Source organism: Drosophila gunungcola, chromosome 3R, assembly GCF_025200985.1.
Source record: "Drosophila gunungcola strain Sukarami chromosome 3R, Dgunungcola_SK_2, whole genome shotgun sequence".
Taxonomy (NCBI): Eukaryota; Metazoa; Arthropoda; class Insecta; order Diptera; family Drosophilidae; genus Drosophila; species Drosophila gunungcola.
The window spans coordinates 23,105,783-23,133,779 of record NC_069139.1 but is presented as its reverse complement, the minus strand read 5'-3'; the positions used below and the strand labels follow the sequence as shown (position 1 = coordinate 23,133,779).

The 27,997-nt window shown below is 41.0% G+C and overlaps 2 protein-coding genes across 2 annotated transcripts in view; both read left to right on the top strand.

Moving 5' to 3' along the window:
- Positions 1 to 27,997, top strand: part of LOC128251615 (uncharacterized) — a 118,137-nt gene that overhangs the window by 57,389 nt on the left and 32,751 nt on the right. The gene's annotated exons all lie outside the window — the stretch shown is intronic.
- Positions 41 to 23,012, top strand: LOC128266834 (neurogenic locus protein delta). The gene is made up of 6 exons (XM_053003638.1): positions 41 to 729; positions 6,344 to 6,655; positions 10,366 to 10,432; positions 14,338 to 14,586; positions 17,627 to 17,681; positions 19,879 to 23,012. Exons 1-6 carry the CDS (start codon positions 673 to 675, stop codon positions 21,632 to 21,634), a joined length of 2,496 nt encoding a protein of 831 aa, XP_052859598.1. The 5' UTR covers positions 41 to 672; the 3' UTR covers positions 21,635 to 23,012.

Here is a 27,997-nt window from a genome sequence, read left to right as displayed (position 1 = left end):
GGAGGTAAAACTATAGGGGACTTGGGTTCGGTTTTGGACGTTAACGGCATTAAGTTTTTCAACTCGGCCGCGCAAATAACTCAAGAACGGCAGCTCCCGAAGCAGCCACTGAGCATATTGAAAAACACAAGTCCCCGACTCGATTCGCGACTAAACCATTCAGTGTGTGACGCGAACTGCCAATGCAATAGTTTCTTAAGAATCTTGGCAGTTCTCAGCTAAAATTGAAATTAAAAAGTGCCAGAACCAAGAAATAAATAAATGATCTTCCAAGAGAATAATATACATAGTGTTTCCGCCAAATAAAACGCAAGAATCGCAGCACCGTTAGTTCTCCTCTCGCTTTTCCCTTTTGCGCTTCTGTGCGTGAAAAGGAGAAGACACGCGAAGTTCGCGAAAAGCTTAAAATTCGCGACACTTAAAAATAAACACACTCGAGGAAATTACAACAAAAAATGTGGCGCGTGCACGTGTAGCTTGCGACAACAACAAAACATCGAAAATGCTTAAAGCGAATTGCAAAACCATGTGCGATAAGTAACCAAAAAATACACAATAAATACAATAAACAATTTGAGTAGTTGCCGCACACACACACACACACAGCCCGTGGATTATTACACTAAAAGCGACACTCAATCCAAAATACCAGCATCAAAAACAGCAATAAACATGCATTGGATTAAATGTTTATTAACGGCATTCATTTGCTTCACAGTCATCGTGCAGGTGAGTTAAAGTCCCAGGAAAAACCCACATTTTCCTTCCAACAAGCTGTGTGTTTCGGCGCTTTTCCAAGTTCCTTTTTTTTCCGCGCATGCGTGCACTTACCGCTGAATTTTGCAGCTGCCGTGGTGTGCGCGCATGTGTTTGTGGCCAAGAAGGGAAGAGCAATTAAAGGCTTAGGGTTGTCAGGTCGATTAATATTTTTTAAAATTCTTTAGATTGGTGGGTGGTTTTAATTTTATCTAAAAAATAAATTTTGAAACCACTCTTGCTAGAATCCTACTTCGGACGTTAATTCAGTTCTCAAACGCTTGTAATTTGAGATCTTTTTGGGTCGAAACAGCTGAGCTGGTATTTTAAGCGGGTTGGCTTTTAGGGGTGGAAACTGTGGATCGGATCACCCTTTTCGGAATATACTCCGTAGATGAAAACTAGTTTGAAAAACAGACGAGGCGAGGCCAATGGAAAAACAGGTCCATCCCCAAAAAATTGTTGAATACTAATACACAGAGGAAAATATCAAATATCATTCAAATAGACTTTAGAAATATGTCAGCAAAAACTCGCGGGACGTTTTGAAATAATGAATTCGTTTTGGTGTTCCTTAGCTTACATTTAATTCCTTTTGTAGTCATAACTCCATGTTCATTTTATAACAAACAGTTCAAAATGATAAAAGAAACAAAACAGCATGAATTGTTAACAATGCTTGATTAAAATCATTGAAAATAAAAATTATCATTACTATTTAAACATCGAAGTCTGGGTTTTAATTATTACGCTTAGCTTTTTTTCTGTGTAAAAGCAGAGATAATCAAAGTATGCCTCAACATCAAAATTTACCACCAACGGCGTAAGCCTCTTGAGCAGCAGCAAAAAATTATAAAACTGCTCGATTTCAATATGCGGCTTTTGTGCAACAGTACAAGCCGATGTTAAAAAGTTGATGATGCTGGGCAACATCTGCCGTTGTCGCTGTCATCTCCTCCTCTTTCTCCCCGCTTTGCATGCGCTTTTTACATGCGATTTTTTCGGTTTACTTTACGCTCTGCGTAGGTCAACGGCGACACATGCGCAGCCCCACTTGCTTCGCTTCTCGTCTCTCCTCCTTGCGATTCTTTTCTGCCATGCTTTCATTGATCTTTAACGCCAGCATCCCCCGGTTACACGGATAAAAATAATATACAAAAAAAAAAATAAGAAAGATATACCCTTTTTTTCTTGTACGAAATCTTCATAAATAAGGGTATATATGACGTTGATTTTTATCAACAACATAGTTCACTGATTTGTTTTAAAGCAATTTAGTTTAATGTGTTATTAAATTAAAAAAAAGGAGAGGTTCTTTAAAATCTTTTTCCAGTTTTTAAAAAGTTTCTGTTTAGTCTTTTTAATGTTTTCTTATCGATAGTATTACCCACATATTTACTGTGCACATTGCATGTGCTCTTAACCTCCCCCACTCTCCGTACTTCTCATTATTTTTACCCAACTTTGGCACGTTGCGTGCTTTACCTCCACTCCTCGACCAGCTTCTTTTTTCCAGTCTTTTATTTAGTCGCTAATTTTAACAACGTTCCAAAAAAGTGTCTCGACGCCAACCTCCTGGGGTCTTAAGACAGCGACCAGCTGAAAATGTTTTCCCCATATATGGAAGCATCTGTTCCTAAAGATTGTTTAAGCTCTGACTCATTTCCGACTGAAATTATAGGTGAAATTGTTTAATTTGCCATTTAAAATAATATCTCGGGCAATTAGACCGCCATTAGCAAATGCAATTTAATTCAATTTTCTCCTTATTCTATAATGAATTATATTCTCACAATTTCTCGACCCTTTCATGTCACATGCTGCGTTTAAATTTCAATTTAACTATCAAATAACCGTGCTCGCATTGCCTTTGGGTTTTGCATTTATGCAATTTTCATATTAACATTGAGCGCCGAAGGAATGGAAATGAATGAATGAATGAATACGAAGACGAAGACTCGTGGGGGAGCTCTCGTAGTCTTCTCTGCTCTACTCATTCTCCATATAACATAATTAATTGCAATTTAGAAGCCAAAGAGGAAGACGACTCCCACACAATGCGATGATTCACTTGCGCTTGTAACTGTTTCCCAAGCCCGTTGTTAACGGTTGATTATGATGATGAATTTAAATGATTAATAAACAACGTGCAGAGTAGGGGCATCAAAGCAAACACCTGTAGGAAAGTCGAAGAAAAGCCAGGGAAAATTATAATAAAAATGCGTGCTTTCATACATTTTTATGTCCCCTTGTGTTATTTTTTCTTGTTTTTTTTTTTTTTGTACAACAACTGTCTGTCAGTCAAGGCAAGTTGACGTGGAAATCGCAAGAAGGAAACGAAGAACTAACTAACTAGTCGCTTCAAGCCTGAGTGATCGCAGTAAAAATAGGAGTAGTGCCCAGTTAAAAGAAAGAAAAGCAACAGAGACAAAGAATGGCTCAAGCAAAAGGTAAACAATGCAACGCACTATTTTCTAACACTTTAACAAGTGTCTGTCTCCCACCTGAGAGGTTGGCAGTTCCAACTTTCAAGTTCCACCTGGGGAGCCCCCCTTCGTGGCCCCCCTTTTACATTTTTTGTATCTTTCGGGTCTTCAGGCGTAGTGGAGCTTGGAGTTCATAGTTGAAGGCGAAGGCAAATAAAAAACGGAAAAAGAACCATTACAAGTGTACATGTGCCAAAGTTATGAGGCGGATTGTGCAAGTTGTAACTGAATTTTCAACGTAGAAGATTTACTTCGAGGAAATTTCAGAAGAGTTGAGAAGAAGCATTTAACACATGATTTAAATTTATTAAATAACTAAATTAATTCAGAGTTCTGGTGTTTAGTTTATATTAAGTTAAATGTTTTGATTCTTTATTTTATTGCTCTTTGTTTTTCACAAAGATTTTTATAATTTCGCCTTTTTCATTTATGTATTATTTTCCTTAAAAGCGTTATAATATTAACTGCATAGTTTGACGGACCTTAAAATAGTGTGAGAAACTATAACCAAAATTGGTGTCAAATGCTGGACAAAACTATTGTGGTTTTAACGATTGCACTTTTTGTTTTGTTTTGTTTTTGTTCCCACCATCTTTAAAGTGTGTGTGAATGTTTGTTCGGTGTTATGCAAATTGATTTGCTTGCTGTTGTTTTTTGTTTGTACATATTGTGTCAACTGCTGCGCCTTTGTTTGTGTGCGTGTTTTGTTTATCTCATTTTTTTGTAGTTTAGTTTATTTTGGCTTTCCATTGGCCACGACACAGCCCCGCCCCCGCCATCCACCTTTCTAACCTTCCTTCCGCTCAATGGTTTTTTCTCTCCTTTCTTTATATTCTTTTTTATATTTCTTTTATTAATTCAGACGCATCGTTTGGCTTGATTGTCTATTAATTCTTTTTGCCTGCTTCTTATTCTTGTTTTTTTTTGCGCATATTTATGCTCTTCTTCAAAGCGCCGTTGAAAACAAGTTTTTGCTCTGGGAGAGCCACTCTCGCACACTCTTTCCCTCTCTCTTTTTGGAGCAGCTGCAGCTTGTAAGCTTGCACACACACACACACTAACAAACACGCGACTCCAATTCACTTTTAAGTCACGTTTTATCTCTTTTTGCGCTCAGCTGACAACAACAACTACCGCTCTCCCTCTCTCTGTTAAACTGTTATAGCTTTGGGGCTTCGCTTCCCTCTCTCTGTTGGCGATCTTTCAATATGGCTGCATGCACTGCTCTTCTTCACCTGGCTTTTATTCGCTTACACCTTTTGCTGCTGCTCTCTCGCTCTCCGCGCTCCCTAGCTGTCTCCCTGTCTCTTTTCCTCGTTTTAACCATCAATGTTGACCGGCAAAATCGTATGCCGTGGGAAACAATTCGGTTTTACTTGTACATTTTTTCATCGTTTTTCTCTGACGTCGACGTCGCTGCCTGTTGCTGCTGCTTCTTTTATTTAATTTTTTTTATTGTTGTGTTGTGTTTTTTGTGCTGCTCTTTTGCGTCCGTTTTGTTTTTGTTGGCTGCTTATTAATACATACACGGAGAAAAAGACAGACTAAACAGAAGTTTACCTATTTACTGTTTAAATTCAATTTATTTTACATAACGAGTTCTTAAAATATAATTTAAATATTTTATTATTATACTAGCATGTTTCAGAACAACAATTAGACAGATTGTACACACCAAATTTAAATGCATATATGTACTTAAATATCATTAAATTATTCATTACATCTTATTAATTTTTTCTTTTTGTTTTTCTGGTTGCTTTGTACCCGCGTTCGTTGCCTAAGTCTTTCGTTTCGGCGCTTACATTCATTTGGTTTGTCCTCTCTTTCGCTCTTAATTCCCTTACAATTACAATTGGAAAAGCCTTTGAACAATGTTAGCGCCAGCTTTAGCTCAGTTTTCCGACCGGGATTACACCTGTGTGATTCGACACAGCATCTCTGGACCGCACTTCTGCTTAATTGAGCAATTAAACACCCGTGTTCCTACAAAAGCGAAGAGGAAAACCCACAAAACTTCCCAAGCCACATGTGGAGCACTCGACAATAAATAAGTGAGAAAGAGAGACGGCGACTCACTGCTGTGCTCATGTCTTGTTAACAATTAAATTGTCGTTTTAACAAGCTTCACTTGTTGTGGCTGAAATGTTAATTGCCGAACAGTTATAGAAAACGGAGCAATAACTCCGCAGTGCGCCTATTTTTGGGCATTGGTCGCTTGTTTCGCCCATTTATGGGCCCAGATGATGAAGTCATAATTAAGTTTTAAGTGCCAAGTCCAAATCGAGGTGTAATGGCAATTTCCCTTCGAATTTCCCACTCAGAGATGTTTTAAACGAAGTTATATTTAACATGTTATAAGATGGAACCCAACTAAATTTAACTATGCCAAACACAAACATTTTTATGAACCCAACTTAACTATAAAAGTGTCCTATACAAAATATTATATATGGTCATTTCAAGCGTGACAATTTTTATCACTGCAAATTAACATTTTCCCAACATGGTAAATATTAAAAAATCAATTAAATCGACCAAACGACACTTTCGAACACATGCTTGACCCATTTAGCTAATTTCCCTCACACCTCGCTCAACGGCATCAAATTAATTGAGAAATTTATGGGACGACGGCTATCAAACAAATTTGCAAATCCAAATATGCAAATATTGTCGGCGCTTCAAAACGAAAGTCGAGCAGAAAGCCCAGGCCAAGACGGGCAAGCCAAGTGGAATTTATTGCAAACCGAATCGGACCGAAACGAAGCGGTCTGAAGAAAACGACCGCTTGCTGAGCATTTGTCATGTGGCCGGGCTTTTTCGGTTCGGTTTCGGTTCTCGCTTAATATTTCATAAGCCTGTTTTCGTTTTGTCCTTTGCATGGGTCTCTGCTGCTGCGGCTGCTGCTGCTGCTGTTGCCGCTGAAATTCCTCTGCAATTTCAGTTTTTTGTTCAAATACCATGCTGAAAGATTTATCGTCTTGTTGGGAGCTGCATTCTTTGTTCTCCGATTTTTGTCCCTCTTTTTCAGTGCCTTAATGAATTGCTTTTTAATTTGATTTGACTAATAAAATACCCCCTTGTTGCATCCGTTGCAGGTTCACAGTTCCGGCAACTTTGAGTTGCGACTGAAGTACTTCAGCAACGATCACGGGCGGGACAACGAGGGCCGCTGCTGCAGTGGGGAGTCGGACTCGGCGACGGGAAAGTGCCTCGGCAGCTGCAAGACGCGGTTTCGCGTCTGCCTGAAGCACTACCAGGCCACCATCGACACCACCTCGCCGTGCACCTACGGGGACGTGGTCACGCCCATTCTGGGCGAGAACTCGGTCAACCTGACCGACGCCCAGCGCTTCCAGAACAAGGGATTCACGAACCCCATCCAGTTCCCCTTCCAGTTCTCATGGCCGGTAAGTAAACAAGTAGAAAATATAAATGGCGTATTTGAATGCATAACATCTAATCCTACTACCTAATCAGTACTTATTATGTTTTCCAAAAACATAAATATGTTTAGAAACTCCAGATTTATTGCCCCATAGAAATGCTGTAAAATTAAGGGATCAAAACACTGTGCCGAACACTTTTCGCTGTCACTGTGGCTGCAAATGGCCTGTGCGGATGGCTTTTATATTTAGATTTGCCCTGCGACGACGCCAGTCACTCATTCAGTCAGTCAATAAAAATTTCCAAGTTGTCTTCCTTGCGTTGCGTAGTTTTTCGCCTGAAAACTTATTCGTGCGGCATCTTTGCTAATTTGTTTGGGCTTTTTATAGCCCCTGATCGCTCCCGCGAGAGAACTCCCCGGCTGCCGCGTTTATTTCCGCCGAGCGTCCTTGTCGAGGGTTGTTGGCTGTGGCGCACACGCCGCACCAAACATCTGTCGACTATTAAAAATGCGCTGAAAACGCGTGCGCGAACCGCACCACGGCGCACCACCACCATATCACCGTCACCACCAAATTCAGCACCACCACCAGCGATCCGATCCCATGCGATACCATATACTATACGAACTGGCGAGCGACAATTTCCAGATCGCTGGGTTATAACCACCCCTGGCTCACGAACTTGCCGTTACTTTTTGCCCTACACTTTCCAGTTTTGAATTCTCGGGAGACATGCACATAAACAATCGTATTTCCCAAAGTCAAACTTTCTGTTACTCAAAAGAGTTTGCAATTTATAAGCATAGTATTTGTTTCTATGAGGCATAGTTTTTCAAAAATAAATCCAATAACTTTAACTAGTTTAAAGCTTCTGCTCGGTTGTTCAACGTTCCAAAGAAGTCACCCTTTTGGAGATTTATATTTTAGGACTTTTACCCTCTTTTTTTCGTGTCTCTCTTTAAAGCGCACGTGTACTCAATAAATTGTTGAAATTTTGAAATACCGCCACAGACGCTCGTCTTTATTCTGTTCAGCTCGACTGGCCAAGAAAAATATGTATATCGCGGTTGTGGCTCGGCTGGGTATGCAGTGCATTTCTTAATTATTATTACGACAAGAGGCTCTACCACACTCGCTCTAGATGATGATGGGTCCACCCTAGAAACGAAGAAGTTACTCAAGCTTCAAGGTATTTTTATGCCAGCAATAACTGGAGTTTGTAACGTATTTTTGTGTCAGTGCGCCCGCAGTTTAAGGGGTGTTTTTTTTACCTCTCTCCCCCTAATAAGTGTTTTTCTCTATCTCGATCCCCCTTTCCGTATAATATGTTTTGCTATTTCTCTTTGCGTAGACATTTTACTTCCTAATTGTTCAGAGCTGTGCGCATGTGCAGCGTCACTATTATTATCATTACACACATGTATCTCAAGTGTGCAAAGTCATGGTCCGAAAAGGGGGAGGAAAGTATGGAGGGGGCAGGGCTATTACCACCGGACCCAGGTAGCGAAAGATGTTTGGCACGAGAAATGTGTAAGCTGCATACATTTTTAGCGGTTAAACTGCGGGCAAGCATAAATAAACAATTAGCGAACTGTGGGCTACCATAATTAAGTTAAAACGGAGAGTCTCGAAAAGCACGCGCCAAATTGTTCAACTAAGGGCTAATTTAAATATTTTCTACTATATATAAAAAAAACATATGCTTGAAGCGTTGTATTTTTAGTTTATCTAGACAATTCTACCTTTTATTTTGGTACATAACTTTAATTTAGATAATTTTATTTTTAGTGGAACACGAATTTCAGTTCTTTGTTTTGCTCTCTAAAATTAGTTTTCTATTTAGGCTTCTAACACATTCTAGTCTTTATTTCGGTCTGTTTCCGCGCACTTTAAACTCCAAAATATTTCTAGGTCAAACTATAAATTTAATTATAGTTTGACTCTGTCTGCTGCCGCTTCTGCTGCTGCATCAACTAATTTAATGTTGCACTTAATTAAAACAACGAAAGACGAGCCACGCATGCCTGACGACACGCCAGAAGATATAGCAACTGATGTTGCATTGGGGGGGTTGTCAGCCCTGCCCTGCCCTGCCCTGCCCTGCCCTGCCACTCCCCTTTTTCCGCCCGCCCCCAGCGACTAAAAATAGTGAAGCGATGGCAGGCAGCATTCATGCGCCTCTTGTTCGTATTGAACTTTGCTACTTTTGTCCCCCGTCAGACGGTCTTGTGTTGTGGCTTGTGTCTTGTGTCTTCTGGCTGTGTCTTCTGAGAGTCAGTCCCCCTGTGGCTGTTGCTACGTGTCTGGCTACCACTCCTACTCCCGGGCCTTCGAGCCCTGCCGCAGTGCACTTCACCCTATCCAGATCCCTATGCTGTATGCTATATGCTATATGCTGGATATTGACGTTGATATACAGCACCGACGCACGCGATATTCACTAAGCGGCCGCTGATGCATGTTGCCTCATTTATTTTTGGATTCTGGCATACGCCAGTGCGCACGATTGTCTATAGGTACTCGCAACTTATATACTTTACGTGCATACTAAGGGAAGACTTTTAAGGTGAAAAATAAGTATTTCCCTTTAGGTCAAAAATTGGGCACTAGATAGCTAAAACGAAAATTGTTTACCCTTGAAATAAATAATAATAATTTACCTGACAGAAATTGATATAGAAAAAGTTCTCTTCGCACCCAACTTTAAATCCCCGACATAAGCCACATAAAATTGGCCCTATACAAATTTCCCACAATGGGAAATTTTATGCAGACGACCAGCAATCACGTAGCCGCTGTTGAAAACTTTATTTCTCTGCACAATAAAACCAATAAACCATCGCAGCGCTTCATTTCATTTTAACCATTCGTTTGTTATTACCTTTCCTGCTCATTTCCCATTGTGCGCCGCTGGTAAAGCCGATCATCTATGTCTGATTTGCTTCCTGTCGTGCCCATATAAATTTTACGTTTATTCGCAGCGACAAATAGAAGAGATCCGCGAATAGTGCAATTTCAATGTCTGACACACACCAAATGGCAATGCAATCGTTATGCAATCAATCGGCAACTCTGGCTTATCAACCAAATTAATTCTACATCTCCGCTTGGCAGGCAGCCATGCCCACGCAAAATCGAAAGTTGGTCGAAAAATTAGTCATTTACATGCCATGCAACGCGAATCGAATCGAAACTCGAAGTTCGGAGTTTTCAGTTGGGAGCTCATAGTGCGGAGATCGGAGCTCTACGCAATCCAAAACTGCTACGCCCATGGAAAACCGCTGCGGACACCTCTGCAAAAGTTTCCATCGGCTGGTTTTCGCCTTGCTTCGGATTCAGATTCGGAATCGGATTTTGTGTCATCTCTGCCAGTTTTTCCAGCAGCGCTGCATTCGAAATCAAGTGTGAATTGAGGGCGCTGCCTGGCAGTTGCATTCGAAGTTGCATTTTGCCGATTTGCATTTGAAATGCATTCGCATTGCATTAGATTTCGGTGGCCTAAGGGGGCGGTGGTGTTTTCGGGGTTTTCGTGTGGGCGGCCAACTTGCTTAGCCGCCTGTCATAATCTCTTTATAATGAGCGCTCACTGTGGGGGCGGCGGAGCTTCCCATTAGCTCAAAATTAGTTATAGCCGATTCGGTTTTGATAAGTGCATTAGGCATTAGTGCCTGTCATTTCCCGTTTAGATTTGAACTTTCTTTAACCATTTCCTTTTCTTTTCCGATTTACAGGGCACATTCTCGCTGATCGTCGAGGCCTGGCACGATACGAACAACAGCGGCAATGCCCGCACCAACAGTAAGTAAAAGATATTATATGTACCTATATGAAAAATACATTTCAGGCCGTTTAATTACTTCCTTGAAACATTGCGAAAAGTTATGATGAGCTCATCCTGCTTCCTGTGATCGAAAGCTGTCAAAAAAGTGAGGAGCGATCGCAAAGACCTGCAACTTGATACCAAGCTTTTGCTCTTCGCTCAGTGTAAGATTTCCGGGGTATTGAGTGGTTTTAAATAACCAACCAGCACACACGGGGGATAATCGAGGGCCAGACTTTGTCGCCTTTTGTTGTCTTGTCTGCCTGTTTGAACGGAAGTGTGCTCGAAGTTGAGGTTTGCCCATCCCTCATTTGCTTAAAATGCAATTAAGCCCGAGCTCACGAACTAAACGCTAGTCCAAGGCGATTCCGATTGTCTCGATCGGGATCTCGATTCGAGATCGCAGAGATCGTGTGTAATTCATCTTGGAAACAATGCTACATGGATCTGCTGTGTAGTAACTGATTGTCTTTCAGCGATAAGGACCACACAAGGATCTAGCCAGCGCTGTCCTTGACAAAGCAACCAGATTTTTCTTTCTTGAACAAAACAAATTCCTCAACTCGATTTATTAAAAACACTTTTTTGTGGACGATTTTCCCACACAATTTGATGAAAGAGCCAAGGAGGAGATGCTACCTGCTTGGGGCTTAGCTACCTGCACTTTCTTTTGGCTCGAGATTTATGGAGTTTTCATAGAAATTTCTAGCATGTTGTTCTCTTTGTTTTTCGTCTCGCCCTTTTTCTTCAGCTCGCCCTTTTTCCCTTTTTCGATTTTTTCTATATTTAGCTTGGCCTATTCCTTGAAGGAATTTTAATTGTTTTGCTTGGAGCTCCTTAACCGATTTTCACTCGGCTTCTCCGACTTCCCGCTGTGCCGCCTTGGCTACAGGCTAATTTCCGAGGCGGTCCCAGGCTAATAGATCTTTATCGGTACAAGTATAGCCTCTCCACCACCCCGTCAACTCCCAACTCCCAACTCCCCAGCAATTGCAATTTCAATTTCTGCACACCGAGATTTCCTAGTCTCGCCGCCTGTCAAGGATTAATTTCATTATTTAAAAGTATGCAACACTGTTTTTTCCTCCTTTTTCTTTTGGTGCGCTGAATGACGATCTCCCGCATACTTGGACTTGCATAGCAAGTTTACGCCGCAGCATTTTGCCAACGAGTTTAGCTCTTTTTTGTTATATTCATTTAACATAAATTACATAAAGGAGGAGGCGGGGTGAGGGGCAACGCACATGGCGACCTTTTCGCCAGGTTTTTGAGCCCAGAGCCTGAGGCCAGCAAAGCGGCCAACAGCCAAAGGAACCGGACCTGCTGGGCAAAAAGAATCTGAATCCCAGTTCGGCACTGTGCAAAAATGACATTATTAACTTGATGTTAATGTATTCAAATTGGGCATTTAACATGTCCTACGAATACTTAAATTTAACTAATGAAGCACTAATAAAATTTGTTAATTTTGGTATTTTTCCATAATATCTCCTTATGCGATGACAATTTTCGTACTGTGTACGAAAGGCATTGCAAGGTGATTCTCTGGCCTCTTGATGCGTTCAGAAATCTTTCAACTCACGGCTCTCAAGATTTTCGCCGGACTGTGGCGGCCTCTTCGGTTTCCTCACCTATCCCTACCTACCAATTAATCTCTGCCAATGCCAAAGTTGTTAGTTGCACGTTGCGACCGCTGCTCTCCTGGTTCGATGTTGTTAAAATGCTTATCTTTTAATTTTAACTCATTGGATCAAGAAGCGGCAGCCCGGCAACAAGAGCCCAACTTCTCTTTTCGACTTGGCTTCCTTCGATCTTTTCTGTCTTTCTGTCTTTCTGTCTGTCTGTCTGTCTGTCTGTCTGCCAGAGAAACTTGTCGTTGTTGTGTTGTTTTCGTTTTTGTTGTCGTCGTGTGTCTTGATAAAATGGTATTTTCGAAAAAAATTCCTCAAGTCCAAGTCAGCGTTACTTGGGGAGGCGGATGCTGTGCTGCAAATAAAATGGGTGGGGAGAGGATTTAGGGGGATCGGGAGTCAGAGTCAAGTTTGGATTTCTTGTTGCAAATTTGTTGCACACAAATTTCACTCATTTGTTGAGCGCAGCAAATGGGTTGACAAAGCGGTTTTCCAAATAATCCAATTTGTGTGTCAAATAGGATTTTCATTATTTCTCCTTACGCTAAATACCTTAAAAATTTGTTTTTTTTTTTTTCTTGACAGTTTACCTCTCTAGAGAAATTCCCACATAGCTAATTTTCGAAAATCCTTACATTTCCGCGATTGTCAGTCACTTTTTTCCTGCCATTGCGAAAGTTGTCACACGCCGCTTTTCCACAGATAATTATGAAAATGCAGCTTTGCGTAAATATTTTCACAAAAAATTTGCCTCATATATTTTATTGCACGTTTTTCCAAACTGGCCAAACTGGCCAAAAATTGTGCGTCTCTTGCCGGCTTGTCTAATAACCTGTCATGCCACAAATCCTATGGGCTTTATCGCACTAGTGAGCGAGCGTGTGTGTCGGTGTTGCAAATGTAAATAAAACCACACAAAGTACAATTCAATTTTTTGTTGTTTTTTTGTTTTTTGTTTTTGTTTTTGGGAATGTTGTCGGTTGGTGCGATTTTTGCATTGAATGCTTTTCCATGTTGTCGGCCCCGTTCGTCGTCGGCAGGTGAAGCTTGGCCAAAAAATGCAATTGCCAACACACAACAGCTTACTGCTGGCGGATCGGGCAACTGGCTAAGAATTCTTGTTGCCGCATTTGAGTTGTGCATATTTTTGGTAATTAATTAGTGAGTTTTTGGAGTTGCCGAATTTTTTATTTAATATTTTTATTGGCCAACCAGTTAGGCTGCTTGTCAATGGACTCGCTCCATATGTGTGCCCGTGTAATATATAGCTTTGACAATATGGTTTGATATATTTGGGCAAATATTTTTGTCGGTTGCTCAATAGTGGTAGATTGGAAATGCGGAAAATTTGAACTTGTTTATACGCTCTCCGTTTTACTTTCACTATTCCAAATACACTTTTCACCAGGCTAATTAATTCTATTGTTTTGTTTTGTTTTGTTCTTGTCTGTCATTTCGTTAGATTATTATTGCTTTGTACCATTGTATTTACAAAGGAGATTTACTAGCAGAAAACTTGACTGTGGCTTAGCTTTGGCTTAGCTTGGCTTAGCTTGCCTGCAGTTCGAATAGTCATGCACCTGCAATTTACTTTATAGACCATGGCATAATGTGGCTGCACATGTATCTGTATCTGCATCGGTGCCAGTATCTGCATCTGTGTAAATGTGTGCCTGTAGATACGCGACGCACACAAACGAGTTGCCTTGCCAGCCATCCCAAAGTCGAGACCGGTCGGCGAACAGCTGAAAAATGCTTCGACGAGCTTGGCTGGCGGTCTGCCTGCTGCCTGCTGCCTGCTGCCTTCTTTTTCTTTTATTTTTTCTTTACTTATTTTGTTGTTGTTGTTGTTGTTGTGGCTGTTGAGGTTGTTGTTGTTGGTGTATTTTAGCCATGCCCCGTGTCTGTCTGCCAGTTTGCCTCTCTCATCGCAAAATACCATACCAAGTATTACTCCGGCGTAGTCCGTACCCTAACCAAACTGCATACCTCGGTTTGAGCACTTGACTCTGTGACAAGCAATTGCATTTTGGGGGTTTTCAAGTTTCCTCGCTTCGCTTCGCTTCGTTCGATTTCGATTTTTGGTTTTTCTATTTCCCATTTGCTGCATTCCAAACAGAGGTTTTTTTTTGCCTCGAGCGCCATCTCATCGGATCATCTTTAACCCAATTAATCTTCATTAGTCTATCGGCGGGCTCAACTTGTTCTCACACACTTATCGTGGTCCCGATCTCCTCTCTCTCTACTTGCAGATCTCCTCATCCAGCGACTGTTGGTGCAGCAGGTACTGGAGGTGTCCTCCGAGTGGAAGACGAACAAGTCGGAGTCGCAGTACACGTCGCTGGAGTACGATTTCCGTGTCACCTGCGATGCCAACTACTACGGATCCGGCTGTGCCAAGTTCTGCCGGCCGCGCGACGATTCGTTCGGACACTCCACTTGCTCGGAGACGGGCGAAATTATCTGTTTGACCGGATGGCAGGGCGATTACTGTCACATACGTAAGTAGAAAATGGTTTTTAAATAATACTATGTGGGTGGTGATTTTCGATATGAGGTTAAATGTTGATGGGTACTTGTAACCGAGGGGTATTTGCAAACATAAACAATAGAAGAACTGAAACTTTGATTTAACTAGAATGTTTCCTTTTAGTTGGAAACTAACTTTTGCTTTTATAAATTACAAATAGCTTTTTGCCATACGATTACTTTGTGATTTGTTGAAACATTCACAAAAGCTTAAGCCAAAGATACAAAGATACTTTGAATCTCGGCCTTAGATATCCACACGGATCAATAGCCTCCATCCACCACTCTACGCATTCTTTTACGCCGAAAGCACTTGGCTCGATCTCCCGATTCAAGTGGCTCAAAACTCAAGTATATTTTTTTTTTGTATTTGGCCTGCCAGCTCTCATTATTATTGAAAATCACTTGCTTGTCAAATCAAATGAGATGATTGTACACAATGCCCAAAAAGAACTGCTGCTGCTGATGCTGCTGCTGCTGCCCCAACGAATTAAAGTATAATTATTTTCGAATGCGTACGGTGCGATGAGTTGACAAAAAAACGAAACTACAAAATTTGAATACACAAAATGGATATCAAGTGGGGGGAACAAGAAATCAAAGTCAAACAAATAAATTAAAAATCAATGAAGTTCGGGAAACGAAAAACAAAATGCAAGATTTTGGGGAAAAGTCATTTGTCATTGGAAGAACAAAACGTCTAACGAACTGCCGAGAGCAGAAATTCGGGCAGCCCTTTGTAGTTAGTTGGTAGTCGCTGTTTAGCTACCTTTGCCTTACCAACATTTTCAACTGTGAATCAGAGCAGACACACCACAACACAACACAACACACACCATACCAGACCGACAATGATGATGATGGGAATGATGATGATCTTGATGATGAGGAGCAGGGCATACAAAAATCTTCCCACGCCAAGTGCAAGGGCCCGGGTTTTTGGACCAAAAAGGTGTGGTGCCGGTGTATCTGTATCGGTGGTGTATCTGTGTCTGCGTAAGGGGTCCACTCGCACATATACAGATGATCAAGGCTTGAGTTTGGGTTTGGGTTCGGGTTTGGGTTGGTTTGCCTTGGTTCATCGTCTGCATGCCGAGCATTTCTGAGGACCCGAGAAGAAGAGTCGACGTCGACCCAAGAACAAACTTCCTTTAGGGCTGTTGTGGCAACGTCTGATTACACCTTAAATGTCGTAGTCTCCTGAAGACGGGCTTCGGTTCGGTTCGATTCTTCTCCTTCTTTACTGCTCTTCTCTTCTCCGCCCGTCCCTTACCTTTTGTTTTTTTTTTTTTTTTGTGTTTCTGCGCTGCCTTTTTTTTCGGGGCAGATAATTTTTGTGTCCTGCTGCCGGTTTAGCAAGTTGCCAGCGGAAGAGGCAGCTGCTCCTGCTTGCTATATTTTATTTTCAACTTAAATGCGCAGAAATGAGCTTAAATTAAGGCACACACTCGCACACATGTGCGAAAATTATTTTCCAGCAGCAGAAGCAGCAGGAGCAGCAGCAAATAAAAAGCCCAAACGTGCAGGCTGCAAAAACAAAAAAAAACATACGAGAAACAGAGTAAATTGGCCCAAAAGGTCTTGAAGGTTTTTTTTTTTTTACATCCCTCTTTGTTTTTCGGCCAAGTGCGTACGTATATGAATGAAGTTAATTTCAAGGAAATAAGCTATTTTGGCTAAAGTTCGTGAATGGCAGGCAGCTGGCCGGATGGTTGGCCAGTGGGTGCTAAAATGATGCATCTGCGAGATACTTTTGATGAGCTTTGAGAACCGTGGCCATAAGTGAAAGTAAGCGGAAGAAGCGATATATATGTATAATTCGATTAGCGCGGATTATTTCTGGCCTGGGGCGTGTGAACTTCTTTTTCACTTTCTGGAAAATCTATTTCAAGCCAGCCTCCGTTGTCTGCCGGCGATGGTAATAAAAATCATTGGCAATTGCCAATATTACGCTTTTCTCTATATATATTAAAGGGGGGCTGTGCTCGCATTCCCCCTCCGGCACCCCTCCCCTCCGTTCAGAACACGTTTTTGTGATTTTCTAGCAATTTTCCTGCCGCTGCCGCTGCCGTCGCAGACGCTTGCTTCTGAATGAAACTCAGTCGGTTTAAAGAGGAGCATCATCATCAGCGGCGGCAGCGGCAGTGGCAGTGGCAGTGGCAGCGGCAGCTTGAGCGGCTCCTTCCACGTTCTGGGCTCCTTTTGGCATTGCCTTTTTTAGTTTTGTTCACGACTTTTACCCCTTCTCTAGGCCCTTGTGGCAACTCCCCAACTTCCTGCCTTCTGCCTGCTGCTTCTCTCGCCGGCCGAAACATGTTTGCCACATTCTTCGGAGAGATCCCAACTCCGACTCCGACTCCAACTCCAGCCCAGCTTCCAATCGAAGTTTTCGTCGAACCTTTTGAGCTTGGGAATCTGTTTTCTGTTTTGGGCCACGGCCTCCGCCTCAGCTGCTCAGGCTACAACTGCTACGACTGCTGCTTCTTCTCCTGGCCATGGGATTATTTCATTTTGTGTGTTTCCTTTTTGGCCTTAGAAACAAGTTATTCCTGCTTGGCTTCAAACACTCACACACTGCCGATCGATCGCCAAAGAGTTTGAGAGCCACTGGCCATGATTCATTTTTTATAGTTTTTCTTTTTCTTTCAATTTTAGTCTGTGCTAAAACGTTTTAAACGTTTTTCTATTGTTTAGCGCGCGGCTTTTGTTTCATTTCCCAGAGACATTTCTCATTTTTTTTTATATTTTTTTATTGCCAGACGCGTGAAAAAGAAAGTTTTTTCGGCACTTCTGCTTCGGAATTGCCTCAATTTGATGGATCTCGATGTCTGTGAGTGGGTTGCAGCTCGTCGAGTGGGTGTCCCCCGGGCTTATGTTTGTGTCGAACTCTAATTCGGACAGGTGGGGAGTCCATTTCAAAGCCATTTAAGTTTTTGGGAAAGTGCCGCCGCCCGTATTGTTTACATTTTAATTAATTTATATTTAAATTTTCACTGTCTTTTTTATTTGCAGCCAAATGCGCCAAAGGCTGTGAGCATGGACACTGCGACAAACCCAATCAATGCGTGTAAGTATTTTATTTGATCGTATTTATTTGATTAGGCCTTTCTTAACCAATGCTAGCATATCTGTAACACATCAGAAAATGGATAGTTAAAATTAGATTGCTAAATCAATATTGTTTGTTCAGAATATTTACATTTTTCTAACAATTAAATTATTGTGTAAAATCCTTAGAAACTGAGAGGACCATGTATTGCATAGAGCCAACTGTTGCTAACTGCAACTAACGGGTTATTTCGCCTTCAATTTAATGATGATTCTTGTCCTCCTTGTGTTTGCACGTTTTATTTGTTTGTGTTTGTTGTTTGTTGTTTGCTTTTTTGTATTTTTTTTTTGCTTTTGATTTTTGCCTGCCCACCCAGCAAAAACAAGAAGAAAAACAGCAACAACTATCATGATGGGGCACACCTTTTCAATGTAATGCTGAATGTTTGACTGCTACCGTGAGCTTTGCGAAAAGGGCAGAAAACACTTTGCTGCTCTTTTATTTTATTTTATTTTATTTTTATTATTTTGTTGTTGTTTTTGCTTGGATTTTAATGCACGTTTTTATTCGCTCGGTTTGTTCGTTCGGCGACCGCAGAAATTCTTTTGGTTCGGCGCGATGTCATTTGATTTGGCCGGGGTTTTGCATTACAATTTTGAAGCGAAGTAAAAGCCAGGCGACCAAATTGAATTACAAGTACCGAAGTTTTCCCACATTTTTGCCCATCAAGGTGTAAGTGAACACTTTTGACGACGCTGGCAAATATTTGCAGATATTTGCAGCATACAATTTCAACAAAAAACAGCTGCACAGGGGAATAAAGTTCAATATGGCTAGACCCAATGCTTTTACATAACTTCACTTCACTTTACTTTACTTTATTATTTCTATTTGAATAGTGTTGTGCTAATTTTGCTACACTAGCGGCGATCTGCTAAATTGATTTTCCAACGTCGAGAGTAGAGGATGTCGCTCATTATTTATGCATTATGTTGGCCAATAAAAATCTCTCACTGTCGGCCGGGCGGAAATCAAACATTTTGTGGTCCGCCGATAATTGTGCCAAATAAAAACGAGCACCAAAATCAACACATCATTGTGTGGAATGGAGTGGAGTAAAGTGATTGGTGGAACTGTTTTGTGAATCGAATTGTTAGCTGGAAACCACAGATACGCCCGGGTATGCGTGCCACTTAGCCAGGTTGTTTGATGGTGGGAATATTTTAATAATTCTAAGCGCATACAACACACATTTTCTAGTTGGCAACGCGACTGCTGCTTTTTTGACATTTCTTTGTGTACACACTGGCTGACGCATATCAATTACTACTTGTCTCCCAGTCTGTCTGTTTGTCCGTTTTGTCTGTTACTTGTCTCTCCAACTCCATCGCTTCCACCCACTCCGCCCCCAGTTTCAACAGGTTAGCTGTCTTGGCTTGAATTATTAACTATTGAAATATTTGTGGGTGAAGGCTTTTTTGCCTCACAGTTGGCCACACTTGCATTTGGCAATGCGTGCATGTGCGTGCGTGCATGCTTTATTTGTTGCAGAGGAAACACTTTTTTCTTTTTGGGCTTGAAATCAATTTATGATCGTGAGAAATGCAAAAATTTTGTGACTCCCTCTCAGCTCTTTCACTCTTTCTCTTCTTCATTTTCAAGTGTGCGGATATGACTTCTTGCAGAGACATTCGTTTTATTTCAATTGCGAACGAGACTTTTTCAAGTTGACAAGCCATCTTCCTTTCCCTGGGTCTCTGCATCTGCCTTGCTCTTTTCTTGCCCATCCTCTGCCTCTTTTTCCACTGCAATCAAGCGTGGCATGCAAACAAGTGTACGTGGGGGAGGGAGCGGGATGCAGAGATGCGTGGAACAGGTGATGGAGCACCAGCCTTCCATTTCCCTCCTGCTCGCTCGCATTTAAAAGTCAAAAGTAAACCAGCGCTCGCGGCGCTTCAATAAACCGAGCCAAAGATGTTTAAGTGTGTTTGTGGATTTCTTTGAGACCTCTGGTAAAGAAATAAAAAGAGCGATACCCAATTTATTCGAACTTGCTATAAGATTATAAGCCATATAAATAATCTATAAGGTAAAAAAAATGAGAATAACTCAATCATAGGCATGGTCACACTAGCAATGACACCGTTATTTCTTGTATCTATCAACCTACAGTCACACTAATCACCCCTTTTTACCTTTCTCTCTTTTTTTACAGTTGCCAACTGGGCTGGAAGGGAGCTTTGTGCAACGAGTGCGTCTTGGAACCGAACTGCATCCATGGCACTTGCAACAAACCCTGGACCTGCATCTGCAACGAAGGATGGGGTGGCTTGTACTGCAACCAGGATCTGAACTACTGCACCAACCACCGACCCTGCAAGAATGGCGGTACCTGTTTCAACACCGGCGAAGGATTGTACACCTGCAAATGCGCCCCCGGATTCAGTGGCGATGATTGCGAAACTGAGATTTACTCCTGCGATGCCGATGTCAATCCCTGCCAGAATGGTGGTACCTGCATCGATGAGCCGCCGACGAAAACGGGCTACAAGTGCCACTGTTCCAGCGGCTGGAGCGGCAAGATGTGCGAGGAGAAAGTTCTCACCTGTACGGACAAGCCCTGCCACCAGGGCATCTGCCGCAACGTTCGTCCCGGTTTGGGTAGCAAAAGTCAGGGCTACCAGTGCGAGTGCCCCATTGGCTACAGCGGACCCACCTGCGAACTCCAGCTGGACAACTGCAACCCGAATCCCTGCATAAACGGTGGAAGCTGTCAGCCGAACGGAAAGTGTATGTGCCCGGCGGGCTTTTCGGGCACCAAGTGCGAGACCAACATTGACGATTGTCTGGGTCATCAGTGCGAGAACGGAGGCACCTGCATCGATATGGTCAACCAGTATCGCTGCCAATGTGTTCCCGGATTCCATGGCACTCACTGCAGTAGCAAAGTGGATTTATGCCTCATCCGGCCGTGTGCCAATGGCGGAACCTGTTTGAATCTGAACAACGATTACCAGTGCACCTGTCGGGCGGGATTCACTGGCAAGGACTGCTCCGTGGACATCGATGAGTGCAGCAGTGGGCCGTGTCACAATGGCGGCACCTGCATGAACCGTGTCAACTCCTTCGAATGCGTGTGCGCCAATGGCTTCAGGGGCAAACAGTGCGACGAGGAGTCCTACGACTCGGTGACTGCCCACCAATATGGAGCCACGACGCAGGCCAGAGCCGATGGCTTGACCAATGCCCAGGTCGTGCTGATTGCTGTTTTCTCAGTGGCCATGCCCCTGGTGGCGGTGATAGCGGCCTGTGTGGTGTTCTGCATGAAGCGGAAGCGCAAGCGTGCCCAGGAGAAGGACGATGCGGAGGCCAGGAAGCAGAACGAGCAGAATGCGGTGGCCACAATGCATCACAACGGCAGCGCTGTGGGCGTGGCATTGGCCTCGGCCTCACTGGGCGGCAAGACCGGCAGCAACAGCGGCCTGACCTTCGACGGCGGCAACCCGAACATCATCAAAAACACCTGGGACAAGTCGGTCAACAACATTTGCGCCTCGGCTGCGGCAGCAGCAGCGGCGGCAGCAGCGGCCGACGAGTGCCTAATGTACGGCGGATATGTGTCCTCGGTGGCCGATAACAACAATGCCAACTCAGACTTTTGTGTGGCTCCGCTTCAGAGGGCCAAGTCGCAGAAGCAACTCAACACCGATCCCACGCTCATGCACCGCAGTTCGCCGGCAGGCAGCTCCTCCAAGGGAGCGACGGGGGGAGCACCGGGCGCGGCGGAGGGCAAGAGGATCTCCGTGCTGGGCGAGGGCTCCTACTGCAGCCAGCGTTGGCCCTCGTTGGCGGCAGCGGGCGTGGCGGGAGCCTGTTCATCCCAGCTGATGGCCGCCGCCTCGGCAGCGGGCAGCGGAGCGGGGGCGGCGCAACAGCAGCGGTCCGTGGTCTGCGGCACTCCGCACATGTAACTCCAAAAATCCGGACGGGCTCCAGGCAAATCCGGAGAAATCCGTATGGAGCTAACAGCACACACACACACACATACACAAAGAAAAGACTGGGTTGGGTTCGAAATGTGAGAGAGACGCCAAAATGTTGTTGTTGTTGATTGAAGCAGTTTAGTCGTCACGAAAAAATGAAAAAATCTGTAACAGGCAAAAACTCGTAAACTCCCTTAAAAATTTTGTATAGTAATTAGCATAACTGTGACCTAGCCGTTTCGATCGTTCGAGATATCATTGTTTCCAGCTGGAACATTTTTTATAAATTTTATAGAACGCAATCTTAGGAATTATAACTTTGGAAATCATAAAGTTTGAATACAAATTTTAAAATATTGAAAATTATTAAAAAAAAAAAAAACAAACAAGTTACTCGATCGACACTGCAAACGGAACACAGTTTTTGCAACCATAATTATTCCAATGGACTGACCAAAGCCTAAAGTTGTATACCATAAAGACAAACATTCAAAATTAAAAAACCTTTTTGTTTTTGACACCCCCAAAACCCCTGAAAAGAAAAATCACTTGACCAATTGCTTGCTAGAATTTAGACCAAGACTAAGAACCACTGGACGACAGAGTCAGAGAGACGACTCTGCACAAGTTTTGACGTTTTGCATGTTACTGAAAAATCTGCTTCAATTTAATCTATTTTTCACTTAGTTCGGAATAAATTGTAAATATTAATGGTAGCCGTAGCCTACGCGTAAGTGTAAACTAATGCTAAAACGATTGAAAAGAAACCTCCTCATTGACGCCGCCCGAAACGGGGCTGCTTTTCTATGCAAGGCAGTCGGTCGGATCGGGCGATTTGTATATAGTACTCATAGGTCACATCGATATACGACATGGATAAGAGAAAAAGATGAAAAGCCACACAAAAAAACTACATAAATTGACACTATCTCGACTATTTAGTTTCTAACTATGTATATGTAAATGTAGCGAACGAAGAGAAACCTAAACTTAACTCGACTCTAGCTTAATGTTAATTTAAAAAGACCCCACACAAACAAACATGCGAAGACAAGCAAAACATTTAGTGATTCTATTTTAAGTACTTCTAATTTACCCTACCAACCAATTATTTTTTTTCGATTTTTAATCTTATTATTTTAATCTTTATTTTTTAATTTTGTCCATCTACAAACCCTATATTATTTTTCGGCCTATTCCGATTTGGAGCATTTATCAGCGATGAAGTCAATAATATTTGTAGTTAGCTCCTAACTGTAAACGAAATGTATTGAATTTATAAATTGTAAGTTGAAAAGCAAACAAATTTCATGAAAACACAAAAACTGAATTGGAACAAAACAAAAATTTAAAAAAAAAAACAAAATAGAAACAAAAGCTAAGCAAAAGTTAATGAAATATACAAAACAAAATATACAAACACAAACAAATGAAAATTCGTGTTTTTTCAAAGTCTCCAAATAGTCTTATTATTATTATTTTTTGTTATTAATGCAAAAAAGGTTTATACAATTTAATTTTGATCTCAAAACCGAAGACAACCAGACAATGTGCAGCACGAAAGACGCAAAAACTGTTTGCGAAATTCCAAAATGTCAAAATTAAATCAACAAAACTACAGTTAAATTGCAAATGGTTCCTCGTTAGTGTAAAGAAATGAAAACTAGTTGTAAAAGTGCTAAAAACAAACTGTGCAGCAACTTATCTGATAAATCCTACACAGTATATATTTTTATACGTTTGCTATCGCAGCTCTCTCATCCAATTTTGTACATAAAGTTTTCCGATCCTGTAAACTGCGCTCATACGGGATATAAGCTTTTACAGCCTATAGCCACACACATATATTTTTTATAAATATCTAATTTTTAAATAGTCGTTTTTAGTAATTTATATTTTTATTGCAAATGTAAAACCGAAAAAGGAAACAAAAAAATTAGAGAAACTCGAGAGAAAATTGTAAAAAGTTAATAAGACCCTAAACACACACATATTTATACCAGAAGAAAATAAAAAATGAAAACCCATAAAAATAGTAGTTACTTGCATACAATTGTAATTTAGTGTTGTACTTACGATTTAGTCTAAACAATTTTATGAAATTTTTTAGTAATTAAAAAAATGAATTAAAAAAACGAAGCAAACAAAAAAGCCACAAAAAAACGAACAAACAAAAAATGCAAAAGAAAAAATATGAAAAAAACAATAAAAAATTTTTATGAATGAATTATAAAATACAAATGTTTAGTTATTTGAAAACGGGTGGGGGTGGAATTGCAAGGAAGTCGGAAAGCACACTTTCGATAATGTTGTTATGGTGCTTCACGATATTGTTGTTTGCAAATTAAAAGAAGATTAAACAGTCTGAAAGTGTTTTTGCTTTCTGACATTAGAGCAAGAAGAAAGTTGCATTTGCTTTGCTAACAAAACGAGGAAAGTGCATGGCTGCAAATCAAGGAATTTATGTTGCCGTCAAAATGCTATTTTAATTGCGATTTCATACTGCAAAAGTGCAACAAGATATACAAACAATCAGCCAAGAAAGAAAGCTGAGTTTTTACGGCGACTAAGAAAAAACAACCAAATTAAGCGGAATATGTAAAGCCAGGAAACATCAAAGTTGATGTCTCAGTTGTCATTGCCGTCTTCAAGGTGTTGTTGTTTTGGCAGTAGTTTGTTTACAACGCGATGTACAGTGGATCCCAATTGTCAAATATCAAACAAAAAGTTATTATGGTGAGTATCTGTTTTTTCTAGTTTTAAAATTTACACAATTAAATGAATGGTAATCAAATCTTAGTCAATTCTCTTAAAAATATTATTATTATTTGTTGGAAACTTTTTTAAGTTAACTAAAAAAAATTTGTCCAAAATTAACGTAAAGAGACCATAGAGAGAATTCAAACTGCCTCGTAATATGTGATTTTATAACTAATTTTGTTTGAAATAAAATATTAAACATTGCCATAAATATGTTCTTACATGGTAAAAGTATATTTTACAAGCACTAGTAAAAATTTGTTTAACATATTATTGTTAGTCTATAAAAAGTCTTATTATAATTGACCTCAAATGCTGAATTTCTTTGATGAAATCTAACACCATTTTGCTAATTGACTGCCACTTGAAGCTTCCATTTTATAAGCCCCAATCAGAATTTCTGCGACTTTGTAACATGAAAATATATAATAATATGCACAAAATACAACCACTGTGCTGCAACTCCCAGAAATTACAAATAATCAGACAGCATACTCAAAGCACGACAGAGTGGCGAGTAGAGCTACAGAGCATTAACAATAAATTCTCGCATGCCATTGTGAAATTCTCACAATAATCATAAATAATAGTTTATTTCTACTTTTTAAACGGCCTGGCCGAGAGGCTGTTAATGAAGTTGCCTGCCCGCCGAGTGCGTATCTGTCTGATTTACTAACTGAGCGGCGGTACTAAAGGAGAAATAAGCGAAGAGACGGCGACCAGGTCGAGATTCTGCCGCTGATGCTGCCTAATTAAGCAACTTTGCACAGCAAAAAAAAGTTTAATTTATACTAAGCATCTTCTTAATGCTAGAACTTTAACTGACTGGTATAAAAACCATATTTTCTTACACGCTAAAACTGTCTTAATCTTGGCTTAAGACACTAATTTGTAGAAAAAGGACAAACAGATGAAAATAGTCCCTTCTTTTTAAATTTGCTTTAATGTGGGCTTAGGTCAGAACTTTAAAGACATCTAAATAGAAAAGTAATAAAAATAATATATTTGCATTAACTTCAAGACTTTTCTTAATCTGGACTTTAGGTTCAAATTTTAAAAATCAATGGGAAATAATTTGGAAAAAAAATCTATTAAAATACATATGTTTAAAGTCTAAGAACCTTTAAAAGCTGGTGTAATCTTAGCTGAACCCTCTTGTCTAAAGAAAATGGTCAGCTAAATGGGAAGATTTCTTGGCGTTAGAAACAGTTTTTCACCTGAGTGTAAACTTTGCATTTAAACTGGCGAGTCATTAAGCCAGCAGGAGGGGAAATGGAGCCCAAGGTGCGCTGCAATGGGAGATGGCTAGCGTATCGCTTACCAGACAATTGCGGCAAAGATGCATCGGGACGATCTCAAGGGGTTAAACCATTAAAATGCACTAAGACAATATTTTGTTAGGTCGTCGCACACACTTGGGGCCCAAACAGACCATCATCAATGATCGTCCACTTTGTTTGTTTATCAAGTTGGTTTACTCTAGATTTTGTCATTTCATCTTGGCCCGTGTGGAGATGCTCGTGAGTGGTGATCTCCACTCGGTCTCCTTCTTTTTTTTTTTTGGCACCTAATTGTGTTTACGCTAGCCCCTTGCTCCACACCAAATTAACCCATTGAGGACGCATTTCAATTATGTTTGGATAAATAAAGCAATGGGAACATTCGTTGACAGTGATATTGCCCCAAAAGCCACGTCAAAAGAAATAAAAAAGACAAAATGAAGTGTCCCAGACCAGACTCATTCCACAATTATGCTTTTGTCTGAGCGCGTTGAAAATTGTTTGGCTCAATTCTCATAAAACGAACCAAAACTAAAGTAAAAAAACAAAAAAATCAACAACTCAGTGTTCTTGTTCTCATTCTTGTTGTCTTGTCTCCGTCTCTATCACTCCGGTTTGAAAATGTTCTTTTTTTAGTTTTGTATTTTTGTATGTTTCTGTGTTTTATTTTTTTTTCGAATCCATCGTGCATTCATTGTCTTGCACTAATCGCCATAAAAGATCTCGCTTTTCATCTCTTCTCGTGACGCTGCGTTGTTGATCTTGAAAATCGGCTGTAAAAAGAAGCCAAAGCAATAGCACACAAATCTCCGCTCGAATTCGAAATCCAAAATAGTAAGCCGAGGCTGCTAGAGGATTTGGATGGTCTTCGCTGTCTCATGATCGGAAATTGTAGCCATGTACTCGTTTGAAGAAGTGTTTTATTCAGGGATATAAAAATCATGCATTGCAAGCAAATATAAGCTAAAAAGCTCGAAGATTACATTAAAAATGCAAATATACCTTTAAAAACATTTATCTTTTTAAATTTTACACTCACTGAAATGGATTACTGATTTTTCAGTCCAAAAATCGTTTTAAATAAATAGAGTTTATGAAAGTAAAATTAAATGAAGACATCAGAAAATGTTGATTTCCATAACTGTGAATTAAAAAACACTAAAATAGATTTATCTTCTTTTTAAATGGCCCCAATTATAACACTTGATCCCCCATTGATATCTTCCAGTGCATCCTACTCATATTTCAATATCTTCTCCAGGCAGTTTCCCAGCCCCTCGCATAAGTGATCCACAATTTAATGAGCTTCATTCATCCATTCATTGATGCAGCGAGACTGAGTGAGAACTAGAGAAACGAAACTCCTTTTCTCGGGACGGCCGAAAAAAATAAATAATAATAAAAGAGAGGGTAAGACGAAGCCAGCGGAAAAAAAGGAGAAAAAAAGGTCATCTTATCATAAATAAACTGACATAAAATCAAGAATCAAATTCAAAAGCGAAGACAAGAAATCCGTGGCAACCAAAAGTACATTGTAGGGAATTACACAATAAATGAAATGCAGCCCCAGAGATCTTAGCCGCGAGTCTTCGGAAACCAGAGGCAGAGGCACAGGCGACGGATCCAACAATGATTCACTGTGGAATTTTATGAGCTGAGAACATTTCGAGACGTTGTTGGGCTGAGCAACTGAAGAAGCCAAGTATATACATACATACATAGACTGTATCTATTTTGTGGACTATGCAAATGCGATCGATAAAGTATTTGAGTAAGCGCTTACAGATGCAACCGATCGATAGAGGCAACCGATCAGCGGCAGCTAATAGAGTGTGAAGCCGCTGAGCGGGAATTGGGAAGCTTAATCTGGGCATAGATCAAAGTTTCCGTTCAGGTAGCGGCCAAAGATTGTACCGGCCAATAAATTTCCACTAAACGGACAGCGGACAAAACGTTCGACTTAATTTCCAACTGTTTATAATTTATTTTCACCAAAAACCAAGGCAATCCCAAAAGAACAAGCCAGTTAAAAAGGAATCTCCTCCAAGCTGCTGCGCTTGCTTGTCGCTGCATAATTTGTCGACTTGTAGATACATTTGTATCTCGAGTTCGTTTGAATTTCAGCTTTTGGTGGCTTTTTGGTAGCGCCAACTCCGCGGCCACATCGTGTGTGTCTCCGCTACTCTTTATTTTGGTTTTACTTTTTATTAATGATGTGGGAACTTCTGTTCGGCGCTGAGAGCTGAACGTTGATTTCTGGGTCTGCATTAAATTTCATTAATTATGAAAAATCATTTCATTAATATCGGTT